At 41.4% G+C, this 27,094-nt stretch overlaps 1 protein-coding gene across 1 annotated transcript in view; it reads right to left on the reverse strand.

Moving 5' to 3' along the window:
- Nucleotides 1-8,677: 8,677 nt before the first annotated feature.
- dok6 (docking protein 6) overlaps nucleotides 8,678-27,094 on the reverse strand; it is a 99,429-nt gene continuing 81,012 nt past the window's right edge. Inside the window, exons 7-8 of the mRNA XM_007912050.2 lie at nucleotides 19,246-19,366; nucleotides 8,678-9,165 (exon numbers count right to left, since the gene is read on the reverse strand). Of these exons, the coding sequence (XP_007910241.2) occupies nucleotides 9,101-9,165; nucleotides 19,246-19,366 (186 nt within the window). The 3' untranslated portion in view covers nucleotides 8,678-9,100. The remainder of the gene's footprint in view (nucleotides 9,166-19,245; nucleotides 19,367-27,094) is intronic.

Here is a 27,094-nt window from a genome sequence, read left to right on the forward strand (position 1 = left end):
GGGCAGAGAGTGCAAGGGATGAGCAGGAGGCCGGTGCCAGTCGAGTCGAAGCGCCGGGTGGTGGATTGAGGAGTGAGGAGGTTGGAGAGGTAGGGAGGTGCCAGGGACTGAAGGGATTTGAACACAAGAGTGAGGATCTTGAAGTCGATCCATTCGGTGATGGGGAGCCAGTGGAACCTGGCTAGAACTGATGAGATGTGGGTACGGAATTTGGTCCGGGTCAGTATGTGGGCGGTGGAAAACGCAGAGATGTGGGACTAGAGAGAAAGCCAGCACAGGCACAATGGTCTGAATGGACTTCTTCTGCACTATATACCATTCAATCGTTCTATAGGGATTGTCGAGGCAGAAAATGACAGATAAACCTACAGGTGATGCCTTGGTCACTTTATTACCAGCCATCCTCAGTGAATTTTAACCAAAGGCATTGATTTCTGACAAGATTGCTGGACTTTACTTGATTATAATTAGAACAGTTTGGGTGAGTCTGAGTAATGGGAAAAAAACACAAGTGTTTCCAGCCTGTTCACTTCAATCCTAATGCGCTTCAATAGAAACTGACAAGTCTGTCTCTTGGCAGTAGTAAAATCTATTTGGTTTTAATGTTGTACCTGTTGCTACATCATGCCAATAACATCTGTATTGATTGGCTTGCAGTAATGATCCTCGCAGTTGATACCAAACCTACAGTGTCCAAATGTTTCACAGAGCTTCACAGGAAATTGATGCCAAGGGTATATTTGTGGGCAAACACAGCAACCAATTTGCACTGAGCAAAGTCCCATCATGAAACCATGAACCAATTTATCTAGAGGACTGTTGGCCAGAAATCAACATGTATTAAATGTTGGGCGCTGGAACAACAGCACGATAGCAATTAGATTCTGATCTTTATTCTGCAACATTTCCTAATCCATTTGTTAATGTAACAGTGAGTTGCATCCAATCAGTACTGTATTGCCGGACTTGAGAAACCTCTGGGTGCCATGTAAGCATTATTTTATCCTGATTGACCAGTCCCATTACCGGGCACAACCTAAGCCCATGGGACCATGTCTTGATTAGCTCAGGGCCTGCGTGTCGCCTGTATCTGCTTGTTGGACACTAAAATTGGAAATGGTTTGCGGGTCAGATTAAATCATCGGTCTTCAGCCTCTCTGCTCCCACCCTTTGGAACTCTATCTCACGTTCCCTTCACCTCGCTCCCTCCCTTGCCAGACCTTGAGACAGTCCTCCTGACGTGAAAGGCGCTATACACGTGTAATATTATATTTTGTATTTTTATAGAATACAACATATTTTGTAAGTATATTGTAATTAATTTTACAGCCAGCAGTTGGCCCACCCTGATCTAGGGAGTCACAAAAGCAGCCTTGAATAGAAGACCTCCGCAAGGCTAGGGATACGGGAACATCAAGTCAAGTGGCAAGATTAGCAGTAAAAAGAAAAGACGTGATCTGAAACCAAACAGCAAATTTCTTGTAAAGTGCTTCACATTGCTTTAATTGGACATTGACAAGCAAGTAAGTATGAAAGGATCTTGGGAAAGTGACTGGACAGGTTGTGGAAGAGAATGAAAATGTAAGGTTTAAATAGAGGAACTAGTGAATCAAGACTGTGTTTTGGAATTACAATCAGAGTATATGAAGTGCAGAGATTCTGTGTTAAACAAATACCCAGTAATGTTAAGCAGCGAGTTACTCGTGACAAGCTGAAAGGTATCGGGGGAATTCTCTACGATTATGCGGCGCTTGTGGAAATGTCATTCCTTAAGAACCGTGGATATAACCGGCTACCAAATAAGAATGAATTTGCGAATGTTTCACCACACGTACAATCATAACACTATAGGGCAATGTTTATGAGGCTGTGGCTAAGTGGAATTTTGGGCCCCTCGATATCCAAACGAAGATCAACCTTCCTGTACCCGATGGAGGGCAATGCATGGTCTTTCCAGGCCACCCAAAGTGTAAGCCACTCAGATCTGTAATCCTATTACTGACGATTTGGCTGTTGCATCTCTGTAACAACAGTGCTCCCTACGGCATTGAAAGTGACAGCTGCACCTAGTGTGATGCCACCAGATCATTGCAAGTACCAGCTGCGGAGTTAACCAGGCCTTTGTGTGTCGTTGAATTGGAAAGGTCACAGAGGTGCCTGACAGCAACGCAGGCAGATTTAATTTGGCAGAAGCATTTTACTAATGAAGCCTGCACAGTCAAGGTGCAAGGGCGATAGATTGCACGCTACAGCAACCCTACTTAAAAGGTGGGGGATAGGATTCACTTTATTGATACTCGTATCATCTTCTGCTACCAGTGCCATACAATACAATGCATATCAATGCCAAATCCCATATGGAAATCACTACGCCTTGTTTCCACAGAGATCAGCATTAAGCTGTTTCAATATGGCCAAGGCTCCTTTGTGGCACACACACCGCAGCGGAAATAAGACTTTAATCAGTGATCACATGGACACTGATGCAGAGGCCGGTTTGACGCATTGAAGCAGACATTGACCATGAGGGGAGAGGGGCAGGGTCTCCCAATGACTGATCAGTGTAAACAAAAAATGATTGTAAGCACATTCAAAAGAGAAGGTCTTCAGGAGTCATTTGAAAGTGGGGCGAGAGGGGGCAAGGCAGAGGGATTGAGGGAGAGAGTTACAGAGTTTCGGAGCGTAAAGTAAATGTATATGCAACATAATTCTTATAATAGGGTATTATTTACTGAGCAAAAGTTGTATAAAGAAAAATACACATTATATATGCAGCTACAGTTTAAATTGTCTCACTTCAGTCAATACTCCTTGTAATCCTAGTATTGCCTCATTGCCTTTTATGTCAGGAGGATGTCTCAAAGTGCTTCACAGAATAGGCTGTAAAGTGGAGTGACTGTGTTTGTAGGCAAAAGCGGCAACCTACAGCTAAGTCCAAATAACAGCCAAACTAGTTGGTCTGGGATCTTTATTACAGTCCACACTTTTATCTCTATTTGAAGCAAAGACACTTCCTAATTAGGGAATGAATGTTCACAATCCAATCTGTAATGTTACAACTTATTTGTGGAGTCCTGTAGCTCAGTGGTTAGAGCACTCGCTTTGCAAGCAAGAGACCTGAGTTCGATTCCCGGCACAGGGCGAAACCTTGGGCAAATTTCCTTACTCCACACGCCTGATAATAATCCCTCAAAAACAAACAATAATAAATTAGTCATTTCAATCCATGACTGTTTGTGGGACGCTGCTGTGCGCACTTGGCTGCCGCATTTCGCCCACAAATATACAGTCAATTCACTTTACAGTCTATTCTGTGAAGTGCTTTACAACGTCTAGAAGACGTGAAAAGCGCTATATCAAATGCAAGGATTATTATTATTATTATTATTATTATTATTATTATTATTATTATTATTATTATTATTATTATTAGTCCCGTCTGGTTTCTTCAACGACATTCTCCTTAGTGTGAAATCATTGGTATTGTCTTTGCAACTCAAAGTGCACAAGTGCCCTCTTTTGGCAGAAATGTGGAAACACACAATCGAAAGCAAAACTATTCTGAGGGCTTTCTGTAAAATCTTTATTGATGTTACATCGATTTACTTTTTTAAATAATTGAACCATCAAATTAATTTGTTTTTTTTTCTTTTTTTTAAAAAAAAACCTTTTCATCATCACCGTCGCAGGTGAAGGATAAACAAATCTGTATCCATCCAGTTTTTTTTTAATATTCTTAGCTGCATGATCTCAACTCTGCCTCGTGAGTCGGCAGTTACAGATTTTGAAGGATTTACATTGCCACCAGATGACAAAGTGTTCCATCTGACAAACCCTCCTTAGGAACATTGTTAACTCTTCAATTGTATTAATGGTTTGTTCACAATTGTCTGTCTGCCAAGTTAGTAGCTAAGTAGCAGTCACACTACCTGATCTCCCCATCTCTATTGCATAGACAGTGATACCCACTGTGGCACCCCATTGCTACCCCAGCTGAACACAGTAAACTCAGTACAGACTGAGAATTAAATCTACAACCATTGTGGGTTCATTGAGCGATGCCTTTATCCCCAGGACCGCTGTTGCGCCCTTATAATAAATTAACCGTTTACACACATCCAGCAGTCCTTTGGGCCTCGGCCACCATAGGTGCCCTAGTGCCAGGGAGACATGTTCACACTCAGCTGATACTTGCAGGAGCCTCTCACAGTGTGAGCTTCTCTTAATTCTGCCCATAAAGGAGGACCATTGCTACAAATGGCAAAAAAAGGCTACTGAGGAGTCTATCCTGATGTGGGACAAGGGATCTTTAAAATGATAACTTTTTAAAAACCAAACGACGTGGGGAGATGGTCTGTAAAGATAACAGTCCATGGCTTTGACGTAGAGCTTTTATCACTTAACAAATCATCACAAAGCGTTTCCTTTTGCTGTAAAGTGTAGTAACTGTGTAATTTGTAAGTGAATGTTGTAGCCGATTTCCATTCATCAAAGTCGAACAAACAGCCAAATAAAGTAAGTGATCAATTTTATTGGGGGGGGGGGGAGGGGGGTTGTTGGCTAGGACACTGGGAGAAACTTCCTTCTCTTTTCGAATTAGTGCCATGAAATCTTTAACGTCCATTTGAACAGGAGGACGGGCCATCAGTTTAACGTCTCATCTTAAAGGACTCGCGCCATGCTATCGTGAGCACAACCAAAAAACTTATTGGGGTTAACACATAAATGTAAGAAAATTCTAACCCTGCATCTCGTTAGATTTGTTGCTCATTTGAAAATAACTGAACTGAAATGCAACAGATACACCAAGCTAGTACACTTTTCCATCTTTAACCAACAACACTGAAACAATGACGTACCCTGAACTGTGTCACATGAAACACCCAACAAGGCTAATGGGTATTGAATAGTTATAATATGAAGATGTTAACCCTTTTTTGAAATACAGGCAATACAGACTAACATAAAGAATACAGTCTTCGAAATATAAACAATGCAGACGAACGCAAGCGCCTTTAAAAAGTGTGGATTTGACATACAACAGTAAAAATAAAGATCCAAACATTTCTTTGTTATATATACAAAGTATCAAACGATCACACCAGCATTTCTAACCCTACTTGAAATTTATCTCAAACAGCAAAACTTTAGAACACAAATATATAGTCGCTTTTCAAAATACTTAAAAAATTGAAATTTTATAATACTGAAATCAGGTAGCATTAATGTATTAAAATAGATCACTTTGTTTCATAAATGGTAAACATAATTTCTCTGTCTTTAAATTAAATTATTAACTACTGTTAAAAAGAGTTTGCTTACAGGTGATCAACTCATAACATCTGCATGAAACGTGATGGCCATTTGTTATTGACTGAAACAGATTGAAACAAGGACACCTGATATTTATCCCTGTCGATGCGTCTGCAAAAGCAACACTGAACTAACTTACCTTCATTGTTCTTGGTGCTGAGAACTTGTATAAAACGCACCCTTCATCCAAGACAGTCAAAGATACAATGGGGAGGTGGCTAAACATTTTGGGCATCTGTTAGACAGCACAAGAAGCTGCAGAATTGGATTCAATTATAATGTATTTATTGCGAAGGTGCCACGACAGGCCATTACTTCAAAATAACCATCTAAGACGCGCTGACATCAACGGCGATCAAGGAGAGAATGCAGCCGAGGAACAAACAGCTTCCGTAGACGGGGATCAAGGAGTTAAAATAAAAACTACTAAAGGCAACATAAATAACTTTATGCCAGAAATGGTGAAGTGATAACAAGGGAATAGAAGGTGGCACACTCACTGGTATTATTCTGAATACTGAAAGTATCATTGGAAACTATATTTGGAAACTGCTGTAACTCAGCCCCTGACAATTCCACAGCTGTGAGTAATAATAATCCTTACATTGGACAGAGCACCTTTCACATTCAGGAGGATGTCTCAAAGCGCTTCATGGGATGTATTGTAAAGTGGAGTGACTGAATCTTGTGGGCAAATGCGGCAGCCAATTTGCGCACAGCAATGCCCTAAACTGTGAAGTCAGGAGAATAACATAAACCACTGAAATTCAACTCAAATATTAGTCATAATGACTCAAAGAAGTGTGCCTATCATGCACCTGCGTCAGTTTTAGCACTCTTGTTTTTCACGTACAAACAGTTCCTGGCATGCCAAGCTCACGATTAATGCATTTGTTCTCAGAGGCTGTTTGAAACCAAGATGTGACATTTGTGTAGGAGGGATTTTCAGCAAGTGGTGCTGTGTGCAACCATTAGCAATTCATTTGAAGGGGTGTGGGGGTGGAGAGGGGAAAAACACTCAATGTGGGCATTCATGTCAAGTCTCTGAAACATACAGTTCCAATAATTTCACTGTGGTACCATGATTGATTGATTGATTGATTGATTGATTGGTTCTGCGAGATTGCCTCAACTATCTGAACCTCTCAGCTGTTCTTCACATACATGGAAATTCACTCCAGTTTTCCTATTGCTCCAATCGTTTCTGAATAACCTGCATCCTTGCATAAGAACAGAAGTCATTGGGAACACGTAGCAGGCCAGGCAGTATCGATTGAGAGAGGAAAATGAGTTAACGTCTCTCCATAGATGCTGCCTGACCTGCTGCGTGTTCCCAACGACTTCCGGTTTTTATTTCAGATTTCCAGCATCTGCCGTATTTTGCCTTTTGTATCCTTGTATATGTTGTATTCACTTCCACTCAGCCTGGTTTAGCTAAGTCTCTGTGATTCCTAACACAGTCATTACTATCAACTTGTAGCATGACAGGAAACTTAAAAAAGATAAACCCACTTGGTTCCATAGTTTGGTGATACTGACATGACACCTACTGACATCGCATATCCATCCTCTACTTTAAGCCATGTCAAATATCTTGAGAGAAAGTTTACCCAAAAATTAAAATTTTTTGTTGTGNAAAAAATCTGTCAATTTTCCTAAAAGCATCTGACTCCTGTTCCTTTCTACTGTAATCTGGTTTATCTGTTAATAATGTCCGGTTAATAATGTCTGAGCCTTGATAGTGAGGACGGCTGCCAATTTGACTGCAGGGCACGTCTAAGCCAAACCTAAACCTGTCATTATCCAACGGCTGCTTATCTTGCAGCAGGAATGACTGGATAGTGATCAGAAACAGGAATCATAACTGTTTTTATTCCTGTCTCTAACCTGGGGGAGCCGAACCCTTACTCTACCCCAGGGAGCCTGAATTGTTGAGCCTCAGCTGTTGACCCAGTTGGGATCAGGGAATCCTACAGCGCTGAGTAGGATTCAGACGTAGTTCCACGTGTCTGGCTCATGCTCGCTGGCTTTTGCCTTCACTCACCAAGCCTGCAGAGAAGATAATAGCACCTCCTAAAGTTCTTCAAACAGGCTAGTACCAGTGAGTTGGGATATGTCTTAAACAGAACGCAGATATTCATTCAGTTTAAAAGCTAGTAAAGCAGCTTTTCCTAGGTTTAGGGTCAGTTAGGATGGCTACTTGCATGTTTGATAATCATATATCAGTGTTATCTTGTAGTAATGCAGTATAATGATAGATAACAGTTCTTGTTAAAGACAGCTGCATACTATAGCTGCAACAGTGCCGGATCAATTCAAGATTGAGGTGGATAGACTTTTGTTAGGTAAGGGTATTAAGAAATATGGAGCAAAGGGGGGTAAATGGATCAGCCCTGATTTAGTAGAATGGGGGAACAAGCTCGAGGGGCTGAATGGCCTACTCCTGTTTCTAACAGACAATACGTTGAAAAATGTGTCCTCAAAGCATATGGAAATTTAATGTTGCACCTTCACAAACTAGATGTAATAAAAGGTTATGTTATAATCTAATTACCGGATCAGGTGATTATTAATACTTTATCTGTATGTTTTGTTTTGCAGACTCATTCATCGATGCAATCCGTTTCCTACTTTGGTTTTTGTTAGTAAATGTCGGGGCAAAAGACATCAAACAATTCAACGTGTGAGATTTATGAAGCAGTTGCATTAACAATACATTGATCTCCCATCTTGCCTACCTAGAGTGACCCTGCCTACTTAGCTAACCCTTAAATCACATATTCACTGTAGAAGTATTTCCTTAGAGCTCACTAGCAGTGTACTCTAGGTAGGTGTGACAGAGTATATCAAAGGCGTGTTCAATACCTCTGTGCTGATGGCAAACACTTTGAAATGTTGCAGCCACTATCTGTGAGATTGCCACATAATGTACAATCGCAGTTGTACATTTTCAGCAAACGTGAATGTTTCTGCTAACTGTTCAGCCAATGATTGAAACAGCGTCACAGACAATGCAGAGTTGGGGCCCAAAGAGTGAGCCACTTTCTTTACAATCGCTGAAAAATGCAATAGAAGCCTACACACAGGCTTCATTTCTGACTTTTCATTCACTTGCACACATTTTGCACAGTTTCAGACATCAGCAAATTTCACGAATGGTTCCTCAAAACTGAGCTCTCTTTGCTGGAGTGAACGCCATTGTGTTTGAGAAAAATCATTACCAGTGACATTGTTGCGTTAAAGAACATTCTTGGACGTTATGTAGACCTGCAGAAGTCACCAAAATCCTATGCACCCTTAATCAAAGACTAAAAATGCTGGTTGTGTTGGTGAAGTAATTTCTGTGATCTTCATTACAACGGTAGCTGAATGACTAATCAAATGGTTCAATATGCCCTGGTTCAATGGTAAGATGATTTTGATCATAAATTAAAAGTGATGGTTGATTTATATTAATATAGTTTACTAAGACCTTGAATTTGTTCGCTCAAAACATACTGATGCTTCTAACAGTTTGATATAACTGTACTTGTTGAAATATGACCAGACCCTTGAGCAGCACAATGTCATTTCGTTAGTAAAAAGCAAAGCTTTCTTTCTGTGTGCATTAAGTCCAATGCCTTCTTCCTCCTTGATGCGCCGACTCTTCAATGAGTAAAATACCAGTTTTATAAAAGATATTGCAAATATGGTTCAAACCAGGCATCTTTCTTGCTTGTTTATTGGGCAAGCTTCGGTGCCACCATTAGACGTAGAGCCACTAGTGTTTCTGGTGGGGAAGTGTTTGTCAATGCTGTGAGCTGTAACTGGGGAAAGTTTCTGCCCGGGGAATCCTCACAGAAAACGAGTCATCTGAACAAACAGAAATAGAGAAAGGTTAATGTTCACTGGCAGAAAGAATATGTAATAACGACATTTGGGAATCTAAGCCTCTATGAAGCATCTGTAGATGGCACAGGATGTGCCCAAACCAAACCATTAGAGTTTCATACGGTTGAGGACATGCTCACATCTCTCTCCAAGGCAGAAAGGGACATTAACTTGCAACAATGCTTTGGACGACTGTAGACCCACCTGCCTTTATCAGGTCACATCGTAACCTGCTCACCTCCAATGACAAAAGGTCATAGTTGCTCAAGGCTCTCTTCATAAATGAAACCCCTCATCCTTAGTAACATCCTAGTGGATTTACTCTTCGTTTTTCTATTACTTTTACATCCTTCCTACAAAGAGAGTGCCCGATACAACAGTGCCTTAATGTTCAATATTCCCTCCTCAATTTTGTATTGCTTAAGTCAAACTCTATCAAAGCACTTTGTCTCCTGAGCCATCCATTAGTGTCCTACGGATACACAAGCCAATCCTGAACTCACTTAAACAAGTATTAGGAGTGCAGACACTGACCTTCATTTGAAGGTAACAAACGATCCGATTTTAGGCAAAAACAAATCCATCCCAGTCAGAGCTGAACTAACCAATTAAAAAAAATTCCGAGCATAACAGAAATTGATGGGAAAAGTTACAAAGTACAAATCTGTAAGAAGGACAATTCTATTTATAGCTTTGAATAATTGTCTTAGCAATGATCTCTCTGTTCTCTTTTAATGCATTTGGTGGCTAACTGCTAAAAATATTGACTCCTGTCTTTTTGTTTTCAAGGACAAGTTAACTAATCCTTGCAATTTGTCCACTGCCATCAAGCAGTGTTTCAAAGCGCTTCATGAGGTTTTACTGTGAAGTGTAGTGACTGTCTATTTGTAGATGAACAAATGACGAATTTTATCTGGAGGATTGTTGGCAGGATACTTTATGGAACTCTTCTCTCATCGAACAGTGCTTTGGGATCTTTAAAGTCCAACTAAACAGACAGTGAGGCCCTCAATTTAACGTCTAATCCAAAGGAAGGACACTCCAAAACTAGTGCTTTCCCAGCACTGCTCTGCACCTTTGTGACCTGCTAACTCCATATTGACCTGTTTGCTCCCTCCGCTCAGCGGGCTCCGACCCACTCCATGTTCCCGCTCCGCCCCACCATCAGCCACTCTGCTGCCACCCTTTGGAACTGCACCCCACAGTCCCTTCGCCTCACTCCCTCCCTTGCCTCTTTCAAGGCCCGTCTCAAGACCCTCCTCTTCGACAGCATCATCGGTCACCCTCTTAACTCTATCCTTCCTACCCTCCACTCCTCCCATCCCAACTCCCGGCTCGGGTCCAAATCCAGTGCCTTGGTGCATCTTCCCAACGTGAAAGGAGCTAAACAAATGTTGTTGTTGTTGTTGTTGTAGTGACAGCCTAGAATGTGTGCATTCAAAACCCAGAACCTCTGATTCAGGCACAAGAATGCTACTGACTAACTGAGCCAGACTGACAGGTCTGTAAAAGGAAATCAATGCACGTGCTGCCCTCTAAATAGAGATTGCAATTCACTCCAAAACAAATTATAAATAGAATTTTGCACATTTTGGATGAACTGTCTATTGGATGCCTCTAAGCCTCTTAATGTTTTAGTAAAAGTTGAAATGTAACTGGCATCGAATACAGGTTGGTAGAGTCAGTTGCCCCTCCCTGCACATAGCTCTCCTCAGGTTCTGGGGAGCGATTTTGGAAATGAAAATATTCACTAGGTTTCCTGCTGTGAATCCCTCGACAACGACGAGCTAATCAAATGACTTCCAGTGATACGAACGGAACATTTTTTTACGTTTAAATCGTGCCCTCCTTTCAAGTGGCAATAAAAAATGCAAATCTTTCAAACTCAGTAAACAGTGAATGCTATCTCCTCCGGCTGACGTCTGGAGATGTTCTGCTCTTTATAACCACTAGATGACCCCATGCGTCAGAAACCATTCGCAGTGGCTTCAGGTGTGTTGAATAGAACTCAAGATACATTTCCCCCCAAGGTTATGACATGTACGGAAATTCCATTTTGAAGGAAGCAAAGAGAAAACGCAACAACCAATGCTTGCTTGCTTTGTTGTCATGATTTACATGAAACTGGAGCTGAGAAAATCCACTTAAAGCACATTTGCTGTAACTCAGACAATCAAATCTCAAGTGCATTCACTCACTTTCTTACTGATTTTCTACACAGCATATTTGTTTTAACGTATCACTGTCATCATGCCATTGAAGAGAAATACTTCTAATGTGCTGGACTGAAACTGAAAAAATATCCAATGTCAGAGATGCTTAACTATACTTTCCTTCGCTAACAACAATAACTTGCATTTATATAGGACCCTTCATGCAGGATACTAACAGTAGTGGTCTTGGACACAGAGACATATCTAAGGCCGTGGAACTAGTTTTAACATTTAACTCTCTAATCCTGTATTTGCCTGCACAATTTCCTGTAAAGTGCTCAAAGATAGCAGGAGGTTATTTTGTTTTATTTGCATATCGCATTAGCATGTTGGCGCAAGGTTTGATTATTTTCTTTGTTTTTCTTCCACTATCAGGTTCAAAAGTCAATACATAAACAAGGATGTGGGAAACATCAGAAATGCTAGGGTATTAACAAAGGACATGTTTATGCAGAGTTCATCTTATAACTGTGCTGTCATACATATTGAGTTATGCAGTGTGAATAGAAAGCAAATGAAAAGTACTAAATGCTGGTTAAGCTAAACTCTGCAGAGACTGCGAACACGGATTCTTTTACAAATATATTGTCATATTTGTGCTTTCATTATCAGAAGGTTATGCGAGATAATTGTAGTTTCCATTGAATTTAATTGATTTGAATTTTGAATTGTGCTGTTTTGTCATTTATCTGGAATGTGCAAGAATAGCATTAGCACAGAAAAGAGACTCAAATCTCTCTCTTTATCTCATATGATTGAATTGTAAAACCCAAAATCAAACCCAACATCATTGTTATATGAGTTGACCAAATTAAGAATAATGAATGTTAAAAATACGAGCATATCGTATACATCATTGTACCCTAATAATAATCCCTCCAAAAAAACAAAACAATAATAAATTGGTCATTTTCAATCTACGATTGTTTGTGGGACATTGCTGTGCGCAATTGGCTGCCGCGTTCGCCCACAAATCTAGTCAATTCACTTTACAGTCTATTCTGTGAAGCGCTTTGAGACGTCTAGAAGACGTGGAAAGCGCTATATCAAATGCAAGATTATTATTATTATTACCCGCTTACGATATGAAAGAAGCTTCATAAATATTTAATACCATTTATTATTGATGATCGGACTGGTCAATACAACCTATTTGTTGTCTTACACAACACCAGACAAACTGGTCATTCACTTTATGGCTGTTTATGTAATTGTTGTTATGGCATTGTTGTAATAATAATAATCTTTGCATTTGATAATAGTCCCATAACACACCATTGAGGCGTCTCAAAGCACTTCACAGAATATATTATAATGTGAATTGACTGCATACTTTGTGGTTGAAGTTGGCTGCAGCATTTGCCTACAAATACATTGTCACTATACTTTGCAGTATATTCCGAGAAGCACTTTGAGACTTTTTGATGATGAGATATGTCTTTGTATATCAAATACAAGGATTATTATTGTATTATTATCATTTTACTACCACCAATTCATGTGATGGATCTTGTCTGGATGGCTATCACTTGTATAAAATCAATTCTATCTCTGGTGAAGACCAACACTGTAAATCGTATGAAATGACAATACATATTACAACACAGCTTTTGAAAACACGGAACATTTTTAATGCATATTTTAAAATCATTTCCACTATTTTCATGAATCTTTTACCTCTTCAGTTCTGTCCCCAGTAGAGGCAGAGTATGCAAGGTCTCCACTCCATAACACAGACAATCTGGGCCAGTTCTGCAAGAACGGCCTCAGTGACTTAGCAATTTCCTTTCCTGTGAAGAAGCGCTTGCCATCTGCTTGGAGCTGCTGCCCAGCAAAGGGACATTAGATACGACAGACATGCCATGTGGTGGATCATAAGCACAAACCTATATTCTACCACTGGAGCATGGCACACAGAGGAGAGACATTCTGTTCCATAATAGATCTGAGAGAATACAATCATGAGGCAAAGGAAGTTCCTCATGATTGAAAATATTAATAATAATAGTAATAATCATAATAATAATCCCTGCATTGCACATAGCACCTATAAACTTTTAAACATCTCAAAGCGCTTCACAGGCAATTTCCTTCATATGTAGCGACTGTGTATTTTGTGGGCTAACCCAGCAGCCAATTTGCGCACAGCAAGGTATCACACGCAGTCATGAAGCTAATGACCAACATATTTGGAGTACTTTTGGCCAGGTTAGTGTTAAGAGGGAAAAAACACAGCATGTGATATATTACACTCAATAAGATTATGGCATGCTGTGTTTTCCCCCTATAATTAAACTTCACTGAAAAAAAATCCCCATGAAGGAGTTATAGATCAGTACTCCACTAATAAAAAGTCCCCTGAAAAATGTAATGAAAAGCATTTTAAAAATTGTTGGGTGAATGGATTTTAGCAAGGGTAGAGGGTGTGTATCATTAGTACTGTCAGGATAACAAAGACAATATTGCATTGCACAAGTCTCACAATTCTGATCTTTGCTTACACCCACTCCAAAATTATTCCGATAGCTCAGGGCAACCAAATTTTATGTGCAAAATTCCTTTCTGGTGTATAAAAATAACACATTAACAAAACGCTTCAAGCCTATTGATTTAGATAGAAACATGTTTGCCCTTCAGGTCCACATGACACGTCAAAAATATCCCATCGTTTGAAGGAAGGGTGAGATGTGCACAGCGTAGCATCAAAATAACTACACGTGCTGATCTATAACTCCTTCATGGGGTATACTTTGTCAAAATAACTAGGGCTATGTTTCTGCCGTGACACTTCGTAGAAGCTCATGTAACAGTTGACGAGTTATAGAAATACAGTCTGAAGTCACTTTGAATTCCTACTCTTAAAATTGGACGATGCAAAAATAGCAAAGTTTTTAAGAGGACACAGGTCAGTCTGGCTCATTTGGTAGCACTTTCACCGCTGAGTGTGTTCGAGCCACACATGGGGAGATGGAACTAGTATAGTCCAGACCGACATTTCATTGCAGTGCTGGGAGGTGCCGCATTGACAGACGTGATCTTCCTTCAGATAAGACATGAAGAGCGACGTATTGTCTGGTCTGCCTTTTAAAGTGGACGTTAAAGAACCTATGCACTATTTAAAAAGAGAAGGGACTTTCTTAAAGCCCGCAATGTCATAAATAATAGTGGTCATTCACTTCATGGCTATTTGTGGGACATTGCTGTGCGCAAATTGGCTGTCCAGTAGCAGCCACACCGACTGCTCCATTTCCCACTACTGCCCGCAAGCCACCCCCGACCCTGACCCCGGGGGCTAACCTCTCTTCCCTCATCTGCATCCTCAACCTCCCTGTCAACCATTCCACTAGCCCCTCCCATCCCACACATCCCCCTGCCAACTGTCCACTCTGCATTGGACTTCAAAATGTCCGCTCCATCTCCAACAAGACCCTGGCCATCAATGAACTCATCCTCGATGAGAACATTGACATCATGGCACTCACAGAAACCTGGATCACCCCAGGTGACACCTTCACCCTCACTGAGGCCACACCACCCGGCTACACCTACCACCATGCCCTACGCCCCAACCATCGTGGGGGTGGTGTGACCCTCATATCCAGGGCATCACTTGCCCTTTCCCACTCCTCCACCAGCTCGTTCCCCTCTTTCAAACACCTTACCCTCTGCCAACCCTCCCACCTCTCTCTGAAAATTCTCTTACTTTACCGCTCCCCAAAATCCTTTCCCACCTTCATCTCTGACATCTCCACCCTCTTTGCTTCCCTCTGCCTCTGCTCCGACCAACTCATCATCCTAGGCGACTTCAACCTTCTCATTTCTCACCCTCCTGCTCCATCTCCTCAGATTTCTCCTCTCTCCTCTCCTCTCTCAACGTCTCCCTCCACATCCACTCTGCTACCCACACCCACAGTCACCCGCTCGACCTGGTGATCACCCAGGGCCTCAGCGTCTCGGATGTCACCATCACTGACGAGGCCATCTCTGACCACCATTTCATCTCCCTCAACTCCCATATCCCTCTCCCCACTGCCTCCAAACCTAGCAGCATCTTCTACCGCCCGTGGAAGAAGATCTCCCTCTCCGCTGCCCAGGAGTTCTCTGATCTCCTCCCCCTCTGGCCCACCTCTCGCAACAACCCACTCGCTGCACTCACTCTTCTCCACAGCACCCTCTCCACCATACTCGATGTCCTTGCCCCCCTCACCTCCTGAACTGCCTCCTATTCCCGATCCTCACCCTGGTTCACCAGCCAACTCCGCTCGCTTAAGGGCCAGGTGCGGTCTGTATGGCACTTGGCTCAAATCCGGCCTAACGGTCCACCACCACATCTGGCTGGACCTCATCAAGAACTACCGCTCCGCTCTCACCTCAGCCAAATCATCCTTCTATTCCAGGTTAATCCTGGAGGCGAAAGGCAATCCCAGGCTCCTGTTCTCCACCACTAACCGGCTCCTCCGCCCTCCCCAACACGCCTCGCAGATACTTTCCTCTGGCTCTCACTGCGAGAAATTGCTGGACTTCCTCGAGTCCATAATCGAGGGAATCCACTCAGTTGCCACTACCCTCCCAACTTCTAACCCCTCCCTACCCCCCACCCCACACAATTACCCGTCCGACAAATATCCATCCCTCCTTCCACACCTTTGAACCTGTCACTCCCTCGTCTGTCTTCAACACGGTAACCTCCATGAAATCCACCACCTGCTCCCTCGATTCCATCCCTACCCCTCTCCTTAAATCCCAGCTCCACCTTCTTGCCCCACTACTCGATGACATCATTAACCTCTCCCTGTCATCTGGCACTGTTCATTCCCCCCTCAAAACAGCCACTATCACCCCCACCTTGAAGAAACCTTTCAGCCCATCACAGCTATTCAGCTACCAGCCCATCTCAAATCTTCCCTTCCTATCCAAGGTCCTTGAGAGAGCCGTTGCCTCCCAACTTCGTTCTTTTCTCTCCTCTCACTCCCTTCATGAACCCCTCCAATCGGGTTTCCGTGCTGCCCACAGCACAGAAACTGCTCTGGTCAAGGTCACAAACGACATCCTGACTATGTGTGACCAGGGCTCCCTCGCCCTCCTTGACCTCTCCTCCGCCTTTGACACCAAGGACCACTCAATCCTCCTCCACCGCCTCTCCTCCCACTTCAAACTTCAAGGTTCTGTCCTTGACTGGTTCAGGTCCTACCTTTCACACTGCCTCCACTTCGTTGAGGCAAACAGCTTCTCCTCCAGCCCCCGCACTGTCTCGTGGGGTGTTCCTCAGGGCTCTGACCTCGGTCCCCTCCTCTTCACCCTCTACGTGCTCCCCTTTGGTGATGTCATCTGCAGACATGGGGTAAATTTCCACATGTATGCGGATGACACCCAACCCATGCATTCGTCACCTTAAGGCTTGATTACGGGAACTTCCTCCTCATCGGCCTTCCCAACTCTCCCCTTCACAAGCTGCAGATCATCCAAAATTCTGCAGCTCGTGTACTCTCACGCACCAGGCTCCGCGACCCCATCACTCCCCACCTCGCCCGACTCCACTGGCTACCCATCCCCCAGAGGATCAAGTTCAAGATCCTCGTCCTCACCTTTAAGGCCATCCATGACCTTGCCCCCTCCTTCCTCTCTGACCCGCTGACTCCCTACTAACCTGCCCGCTCCCTCCGTCATCGGGCTCCGGCCTGCTCCATGTCTCCCGCCCGACCCGCCCTACCATCGGTGGACGGGCTTTCAGCCTCTCTGCCCCCAAAACCTGGAACTCCATCCCACAGTCTCTTCGGCTCGTTTCCTCCCTTGCCTTTTTCAAGGCCGTTCTCAAGACCCTTCTCTTCGACCGTGCCTTTGGTCTCCCTTCCACCTCTCTGCCTTCCCTCACCCCTACACCCCCTCCCCCATGCTCGGGCCCCGACACCTGACTGTTCAGCGTTTTGGGATGTCCTCCTGACGTGAAAGGCGCTCTATAAATGTAATTTTGTTGCTGTTGTGTTTCGCCTACAAAATATACAATCACTACACATAACAGTATCTACTGTACAGCACTTTGAGATATCCTCCTGAATTGAAAAGCCACTATACCAAATGTAAACATTATTCTTATTCTGATTATTATTATCTACATCAATGGCTTCAACACGGAGCATGTCAAAACGGTTCATTTTGAAACACAAACCAGAATGGAAATAAGCATCATCTTTCAACACTAAAAATTGTTCAGCACTCTGTTACGTCAAATGTTTACTCATTAAATCAAAGGAAAAGCATCTCAAACATCTTGGTGAAAATCTCCCGCAGCTAGGTATGAGCTGGAGCATTTTGCTACGGTGCATCTGACACCTCTCTTTTTGTGCTGGGTAAAGATGAGCGCTGATCAAAGATTTTATGGATGTGACAACCTGTCACCTGCCCAATAATCTACACACAGTGTTAAACCACAGCAGGATCAATAGCAACATCACAGTGTATTCTGCACTAAATGATTGGGATATGTATTCAGGAATACTAGCAATTGCTAGGGAGAAAATCTCATTATAAAAAGGACTTGCTTAATGTAGACAAATGTTTGTAACGTGGACAACAAATCAGTCATGTTCTCAATACCATTAACTTAATAGTATCCTACAGAATAATATTAATAATCCTTGCATTTGCATTTGCCTTATCATGTTGTTGAGACGTCTCAAAGTGCTTCACAGGATTCACTGTAATGTGGATTGACTGTGCATTTTGTGGGCGAAATGCGGCAGCCAGTTGCGTATAGCAATGTCCCACAAACAGTGTCTGGAGTATGGAAACTTTGCCCATCATTTCGCTCTGCCGGGAATCTAAATCCAGGTCTTCTTGCTTGCGAGCCGAGAGCTCCAACCACTAAGCTATAGGACTCCACAGAATATTAACATAATAAACCTAACTGAAATACATACTGCTACGCTAAACATATACTGCACTACAGTGATAAGCTTAAAATGGCCCAAAAATGCAGATAAACATGGCCATTCTCATCTATTGTTTCTACAGTACTGTGCATGCACTAGCTGTGTTTGTTTCAATGAACAAAATGCTGCTGACAGACTGACTCTTATCCTCACCCTGACAGCTACTGTTTCTGTGGAAACAGCTACCAGATTCCCTTCTGTATTACACATGACAGGCTGCTTCATCCTAAACATCCACCTCTTTCTTTCAGATAGTTATGTTGCTCAGGAAAACAGAGCTCAGATTGTTTTCCCTCCTCTGCTGTGCCTCGTGGAGATGTCAGGTAATAATAATAGTAATAATAATAATCTTTGCATTTGATATAGCCCCTTATAATGTCGTTGAGAAGTCTTAAAGCGCTTCACAGAATATACTGTAAAGTGAATTGACTGTGTATTTTTTGAGTGAAACGCAGCAGCCGATTGCGCACAGCAGCGTCCCACAAACAGTCGTGAATGGAGTGACCGAATTCTTCTAATTATTTTTTGAAGGGATTATTACCCCCAGAAAGCAATCTTCTAATCGACTAACAACCAGATTCCTAGGCAGGTAGAGTAAAGAACTTGCCTAAGGTTGCGACCTGCCCAAGAATCGAACCCGGGTCCTTTCGCTTGTGAGGTGAGTGCTCGAAACAGTACCTTATAGGACTCCAGGTGGTGACAGTAGGACCTGCTCAACTTTCCATGCAGTGGTTTCCCCCAGCACAGCGCTGGGTCAGTTTGTACTATATCAGTTCCAAGACCTGTGGTGGAACTTGAGCTCACAACCTTCTGACTCAGAGGAGAGAATGCTACGAACTGAGTCAGACCGACACACTTCATCTCTATTTGGTCCATCAAATACCTGGAAATAGGTTTATTTCAAACCTTCTTGTGCGTACCTTCTAAAATGTGAAGGTGGTTTACGCTGTGTTGTCTTGCAATGTGCTGCCAGTAGGCGCTTCGAGGAAGAGGCATCATTGTGCCCAGCGAGGCTGTCCTTTCGTTCCCTTTCATCTGATGCTGGGGAAAAAAACAAATAAGTTCAAAAGGCACAGCTTAAATAAAAAGGGTTTACACAGGAACAATTTTGAGTTCAGACCACACATTGGTAGTGTCAAAACATTCATCGTGCAATTTGTGATTGAACTTTCAAACATTTTACCTACAGTCAAATAAACATATGAATCCATTGCTGAACACAATTATGTTTTTTAGAGGATGTTCACTTGTGGTAAACTGACAACTGCAGCTTAGAAGTCAGAAAAATAGAGGTCTTTTACTCATGTACTGTCAAGACACATGGCTTTCCCTTGCAAGACAGATCTTGAAAACCTTCCGCTATAAATATCTCAACCCAATATCGCTTCAAGTTTAGATTTATTTACTTTTCCTGAATGACCTGACACAATCTCTCACAAAGGGAAAGAAAATAGATGGAACCCATCATTGGTAAGACGTGGGGAATACTTCACCTTTGATGGCATCTTATAACAGTCCACTCACAGTGAAATACCTCACTGTATGTGTGAGAGGAAGGTTTTGCTATATAGAGGAGCATCTCTAACATGAATAATAATAATAACTTCTGCATTTGATATAGCCCACATGATATACGGTCAATTCAGTTTACAGTATATTCTGTGAAGCGCTGAGAGACGTCTCGAAGACATGATAAGGCGCTATATCAAATGCAAGGATTCTTATTATTTATAGTGTCTTATCATTTTGTTGAGGCGTCTCAAATCCTTTAATGGGCAACTTCTAATGCTTTTTTTTTAGGCAATTGAGCTCCATTAAATGTATTTTATGGTGCATTGGGTAATAAGAAGACCATCCAAATCCACAAAATTAATTGTCACTGTATAGGAGAAAACAAGCCCTGAAATATTAAGCAGCTCTTAAGTTAATCCTGAACGGAGAGTGGGCAGAGGTATTATAACTTTTGGTTCCAATCCATAGACAAAGAGTTTAAATCTCAGATGTTTCTCTTAAGCAGGAGCTAAGTGCACGGAACTGCTTACTGCCTGAAACCCTCACTGTTTTTTTTCCCCAGCATCAGGACCGAAAATAATAATTATAGCACTTTCCCCAAGTGTTTCATCTAAATATTTTGGATCACTAATCTAGCCTAACAGAGAGAATATTGACTATCTTTCATCTAGAAGCTAACACTTGGTAATGATGAACAAAGCAAAGCAGCGCTCAATGGTTAAAGCTAAAACGGCAGATTCTCGACTTAGTAATAGCTAACTAAATGGCCTTTCAAATTTAATTTAAAACTCCAGCTTGATCTGATTTGGAAAATACAGATCTACTTGGACTTATTTTTGCCTCTTTTATGCTACATTGTAGCATAAAATGTATGCACATTTATGCAATGTGATTCACTTACAGCAATACGGAGTGGGAGACCAGCTTTTACATATACTCCTCTGACTGATGGCTCACTGTGGCTTGTTCTTTATAATGTTATTGAAGAGCATAATTTTACTCAAACAGAATGTCACGACTCGGAAACAAGCCATTCACCAACTTGTCCATCCCAGTGTTTTCTCCGCACAACCTCTGCTTCTGCTCTACCCCATCTATTCTCTTCTTCCTCGTATCTGCATCAAGTTTCTCCTCAATTACTTTTAGCTTCAACCACAGCTTCCGACATTGAACTCCACATTCTCACTTTACCACCCAACCCATAAAATCCTAAACTGTATTTATATTCTCCTAAACTCTATATTTATATCTAATACCAATTCATTAGAAACTTAAGGGTACTTTGTGCTTTCAGCCTATGCACACTAGGAACTGTGTTGGAATTTCTCATGGACATTGTTAAAGGATCTAGGGATCCAAATTCATATGGAAATCTCTTCATAGTCATATAAGGGAGCAATTATCAGGATTGACAGCAACAGTTGATGACCTGAGCCAGCTGTGAAACATCAATGTACACAAACAGATGTTCTTCTCCTCTGCATGACCACGTCTTATCTCTGTCAGCAGAGGCATCAACCAATAAGTAAAAGTACAATAAATTAAATCAAAAATACCCATTGATTGCTCTGTTGAAGGTTCATTGGTTTCTACAAAATACAGGTCCAAAAGCTGTCCTAGAGAAGGGCAACATCTGGGTGCGACATCTATTTAGTATCCATTTATATAAAGCTGTTTTTACTGCTAAAATGACTCTGGATCACAATTAATGAACCAGCAGTCCCACATGAGAGGAGGATGGTCATTCATCAATCATTGTTGCTGTTTACTCTAGTGTGTAACTGAGTTGCTCGATTTATCAATAACCGACCCCACAGTATAAACACTTTAGTTCGATAAAGAATACAATAAATCTCAGCATGATTTTTTTTCCCACTTAATTACTCCAGGGACCTTCACTTCTGATGCAGCCTTATTGATATTTACGGTGCATGGCATCACAACCTTTGTTACATTCAGCAAATAACTGTAACTTCATCTTTGCAGTGAGCTCTAAGGTTCCGCAATTTCCAACCAAGTCCTTCCGGTAACCTGAGATATGTCACACGAACTCTCAGCAACCCGGCTTTGGAAGTAGGTAATAATAATAATAATCCTTGCATTTGGTATCGTGCCTTATCATGTCGTTGAGACGTCTCAAAGCGCTTCACAGAATATACTGTAAAGCGGATTGATTGCGTATTTGTGGGCGAAATATAGGTGGAGCTGGAACACAGTTCCTACGCTCATGAATCGCTTTTGGTTTCCTTATTAAGGCATTCCATTTCATTTGAAATCGCTGCATATTAAATCTTACTGTTGAATCTCTCGACTTTACTGCTGCACAGCACAGTGGAGATGTGATGAGATGAGCCACTTTGTGTTTTGCCTCCAGCACTAGCTCTCAACAATAGAGCTGTGCAGATGCTGAGCTTCTGCTCACTTATGGAAGTGCTACTGAAATTGGTACAATTAGATAGCGGCTGAAAATCAAATGTACATAAGGGATTAAAATATCTGTAGAAAGTTTTCTTTCGAGTATCTGAAATAAAATCGGTTAGTAATAGCATTTGCATTTGATACAGCGCTTATCACTTCATTAAGATCGCTCAAAGCACTCCAGAGAATTTTTACTGTGAAGTATAGTGACTGGACTTTGTAGGCAAATGTTACCCAACAAAATGAGACATTAATACCAAGCCATGCTTAGTGCTATCTCTCAGTCCTTTACACTAAAGTTACATATGTAAATTTAAGTTAATCTGGTCCACTCCACAGTCTCGGAATACCACAGATATTTATTTCCTGTAATATCTGGGTGCAATTTTGTATATTTCCAACAGAGAAAAGTGAGAATGGATCAAAAGTATTGGAACAGTTAAGCAGACAAGATGTGTTAATCAGTGCCATTCTTGGTGTACAATAAGATATTACATCAAGGTGCTGCCTGCCTGTTCAGGTGGATGTTAAAGATCCAATTATTACAAGAGAGAAGAGAATTTCTCCCAGTGCGCTGGCTGATAATCCTCTAAATAAAATCGGTCATTCACTTCACGGCTATTTGTGGGGCACTGCTGTGTGCAAAACGGCTGCTGCATTCAAATTACAAACAAATAGTGACTACATTTTATAGTAAATCCTGTGAAACACTTAAAGAGACATTTTGATGATGTGTTAAGACACAATAATAAATGTACGGATTATTATAATTATAGATTCTCCTATTAATTATAGGTATTGCGGTAGATATAGGAGGGCTGTAAATAGCCCTACTCCTTACACATCACAAAGGATACAGCGAGTGCAGTTGGGAATACAGAATCACCATTGTCCTTGGGGTTGGTACAAGCCAACATGTGATCAAGCTCCAAGCTCAGAAACTATCCGTGCAGATGCACACAGGGTATCTATGCAAAACCATGCCAATAATTCTGCCCCAGGACGTCTAAAAAACAGCTGTTCTGCATATTTCACAATGCAGAGCTCTCAGCCTCTGAGAGTCTTGCTAGGGACATGTGAACATCAAACAACACCCCATGAGTGCATACAACCCACAGCATGTGGGCTTCGTATTGGAACCTGCACCTTCCAGGTTTGAAAAAATTACCTTGCGCTGAAATATTACAAAGAAATGGCTAATAGAAGAGCTAATACGTTCCTTGTATTTGCAAGACTCAGATCTTACGAATTCAGAGTTCACATTTAATTGTGCACACTTTGCCTGAAGCCTGAATTCCCATCGTTCCCGCAGCACTAACAATATTAGATTGCCAGGTGCCAGCCAGCCTGACTCGGTAGGTAGCTCTCTTGCCTCTGAGTCAGATGGTTGTGGGTTCAAGCCCCACATCAGGACTTTGAATTCATAGTTTAGACTGAGTCTCCACCGTAGTGTTTGGGGAGCCTGCATTGTTTGAGGTGCTGTACTTCGGATAAGATTGTTGTGCAATAAGGTCACGGCTGCCTGTTCAGGTGGACGTTAAAGATCTCATGGCACTGTTCGAAAAGAGAAGGGAGTTTCTCCCAGTGTTCTGCCATTAATAAAATTGATCATTCACTTCACGTTTGTGGGACATTGCTGTGGGCAAATTGCCTGCCACGCTTGCCTGTCAGATGCACCTACTGAGCCGGGCTGGCACCTGACAACCTAATATTGCTAGTCCGTGCGGGAAAGACAGAAATCCAGCCACCACATTTTACTGTAAATCCTGTGCCGTGCATCATAATGAAATTTATTACATGGGGTTCAACTGTACAAGTCATTTTTTTTTAATTTCAGGAATTTACACCATCAAAGAAGTTTTAAGTGATAAGTGGTCGCTGTTTATTTGGAAGAAGCAAAGCTGCTCATGAATAATGAAAGCTGTGCAATGCTGCACAGCCAGCTCTGCCACGATGCCATAACCTTGTCTGTATTTTTAAGAGATAGCACCTTGGCTATATTTACAGTTTGGGATACCAATCAGTGGCAGACAGCAAACTGTCACTCTATGACTATAACCCGTGATACAATAGTACTCATTATCTGGATGCCCAGTGATGGATGTCTGTGGAGACTAGGCAAGGAAACTGGTCAACCAACACTCAGGTCCTCATCTACACTGCCTTTATACTGCTGCTTAGATTTTGTGCAGCCACCTCTTCTGATACAGGTTAACAATGTTGAAAGAGGATCTTACAGCAACATCAACTTGGATTTTATATAACATGCTTCACCTACGATAACATCCCGGAGTGCTTCACAGGGCTGGGGTAGTGGCTCCGAGCTAGGAGGAAGGGGAGAGTGGCAAGAGGGAGGTGACCATAGGCGCAGTCAAAGAGATTTTAAAATGAAATTGGAAGATGGATAGAGAGAAGCTGAGGTAGAGGGATAGAGGCAGAGACTTCCAGCAGTTGGGGACATGATGAGTGAAGGCTTTAAAAGGATAAAAGTGCTGGTTGGAATGTGGATTTCTCCTACATAAATCATAGTTGAAGCAAAATTCATAGACTCGTAAAGAGAAGGAATATTAAAGGGTATATGGGGAATGAGGAGGAGAGTGAGATTAGGTTGATTCATGCAGAGAAAAATAACTGTGGATTTGATTCGGCTGAATGATCTGTTTTCGTGCTGCAGTTGTCTATTATGTTCCGCAGGATGGGGCTTTAGCAACAGAAATCTCTTTGGGAGTCATTGAGTTGCATCAGAAGCAAATATACTCTGACTAAGAATATCTCTCCAATATAATACATAGATAACCTAATACCAGTGTATAACTCACCCTCCCTCTCCCCCACGCTTTCCCCCCAAGCAGTCAGCAGCTAATATCATTGATTATGTGACACAGTATGATAAACCATTGTGTATATAATAAATCAACCAAATCACAGTACTGCTGACAAAATTATCTATCTCCCTGAATATGAAGCAGCAGCTTAATTACCTAATTAAAAGAAAAATAAACCCAGATGTATCTGTTTAAGCAAAACACAGGCCCCTCCCCAAAAAAATCTCAGTGCTGCTAAATACCTTAGTCGGATGATACCTTAAACCAAAGTCCCAACTTTGCTATTCAGGTAGTCATTAAAGATCCCATGATACGATTTGAAAAAAGAAGGCAGTTTCTCCCAGTGTTCTGGTCAACCAAAAAATTGATCGTTCTGTTCATGTCTGTTTGTGTGAAATTGTTGTATTCCAAATGACTGCTGCATTCACCTACAAAACACTACATTTTACACCAAATGCTGTAATAATGTCCTCGGTCTTCACCTTAAGCCATTATTATTACAATATGCGATGGATGTTGACAATATTGAGACCTAGGTTCGACTGTTTGTGGGACACTGCTACTGCATTTCTCCCACAAAATAAACAGTCAATTCACATTACAATATATTCTGTGAAGCACTTTGAGACGTCCAGGAAACGTGATAAGGTGCAATATCAAATGCAAGGATTATTATTATTATTATAGTTATCTCAGAGCAGGTCATAGCATGCCTTAAAAAAACACTTACAAAGTTCTCACCCACCTGAGATTGTTAGTCTATCAAACGGGAAACAAAACTCTTGTTTAGAAATAATTCTAGTAAATGCTTCAACACTGAATTCTTTTATCTTGGGACAATAAGAACCAAAGCCAGTAAAATAATTCTACACTTATTGAATTCTACAAAGGTTTGCTCCTGAAATAATACCACTTTGGGTGAAATGCATTCATGATGTGTTGAAGAGTAAGTTGGCAACTTTCCCAGTCTCCTTCAATCCACCAGAAATAACATTAACACAGAGAACTATGGAAACAAATGTCATTGTGATGAATTGATGCTTTATAAGATGACAGGTTCAATAGTTTAGCTTTCCCATCAACAGTTTCGAGATTAACCATATTTTAAATGCTATTTCCAAGACTCTTCAATTTGCCATCCCAAATTGTCAGTTAAAAAGGATGAATTATTCCCAAATTATTTGCTCAAGCAAATTAAATCTGGAAAAAAAATAAAAAAAACAATATTATGTGTTTGACTTCAAGAGGATTTTTTTTCTCTCCAGTAAGTTGCAATTTTCCCATTATAATAAGCAGTATGCTTATTGGTCAATTTACTTTAAACCTAATTTTCCTTGCCCTCACCCCAAAAAAACAGCTCGTCTCAAATTAGGATTTACAATTTAATAAGAAAAAGATTTACTTTTAGATTTTGTCCTAATAAAACGTAAGCTGGGCTCTTTTGTTTCAAACAAGGCTTAAACCCATTTGTCAAGCCATGATTTAATTTGCATGTATTGTTATAGTTCCTTATTTGATTACAGCCCAAATTTTGTAATTTATTACCTAAATCATTGTGCAGTCCAGAAAAAAAAGCAGCATCAAACCCAGGCAATTGGATTACGCTGCAGACATTGATTAAATCCATTCTATTTCTGCTGGGCTTTTTGCTCTCTTATGAATCAGCTGAAAATTCAATTCAAACTCGAACAAAGTACTGGGGCAGAATAATATTTGAGTGTTGTGCTGCCTGATTGCTAGATTGCAATTTAATTGGAGCTCTGAGTTAAAGTTTAACAAAACAGCTTTTTTTTAACCTACATGTCACATACATCAAGAAAACACTGGCAAAAAAAAATGATTCCCAGAGATGTCATTTCAGTTGAGAAAATAGTCTTTGCAAAACTGAGATGAACAAGTATTGCAATAGCCAGGGCTTTATCGTTGGCTAATGTAACAAAGCCTGCTCTAAATAGGAGACAGACGCACCATCTTAATCATAAAGTTTGCTCAAGAATATGATAAAAAAATAAAT

The sequence above is a fragment of the Callorhinchus milii genome, unplaced genomic scaffold (genome assembly GCF_018977255.1).
Source record: "Callorhinchus milii isolate IMCB2004 unplaced genomic scaffold, IMCB_Cmil_1.0 Scaffold18, whole genome shotgun sequence".
NCBI lineage: Eukaryota > Metazoa > Chordata > Chondrichthyes > Chimaeriformes > Callorhinchidae > Callorhinchus > Callorhinchus milii.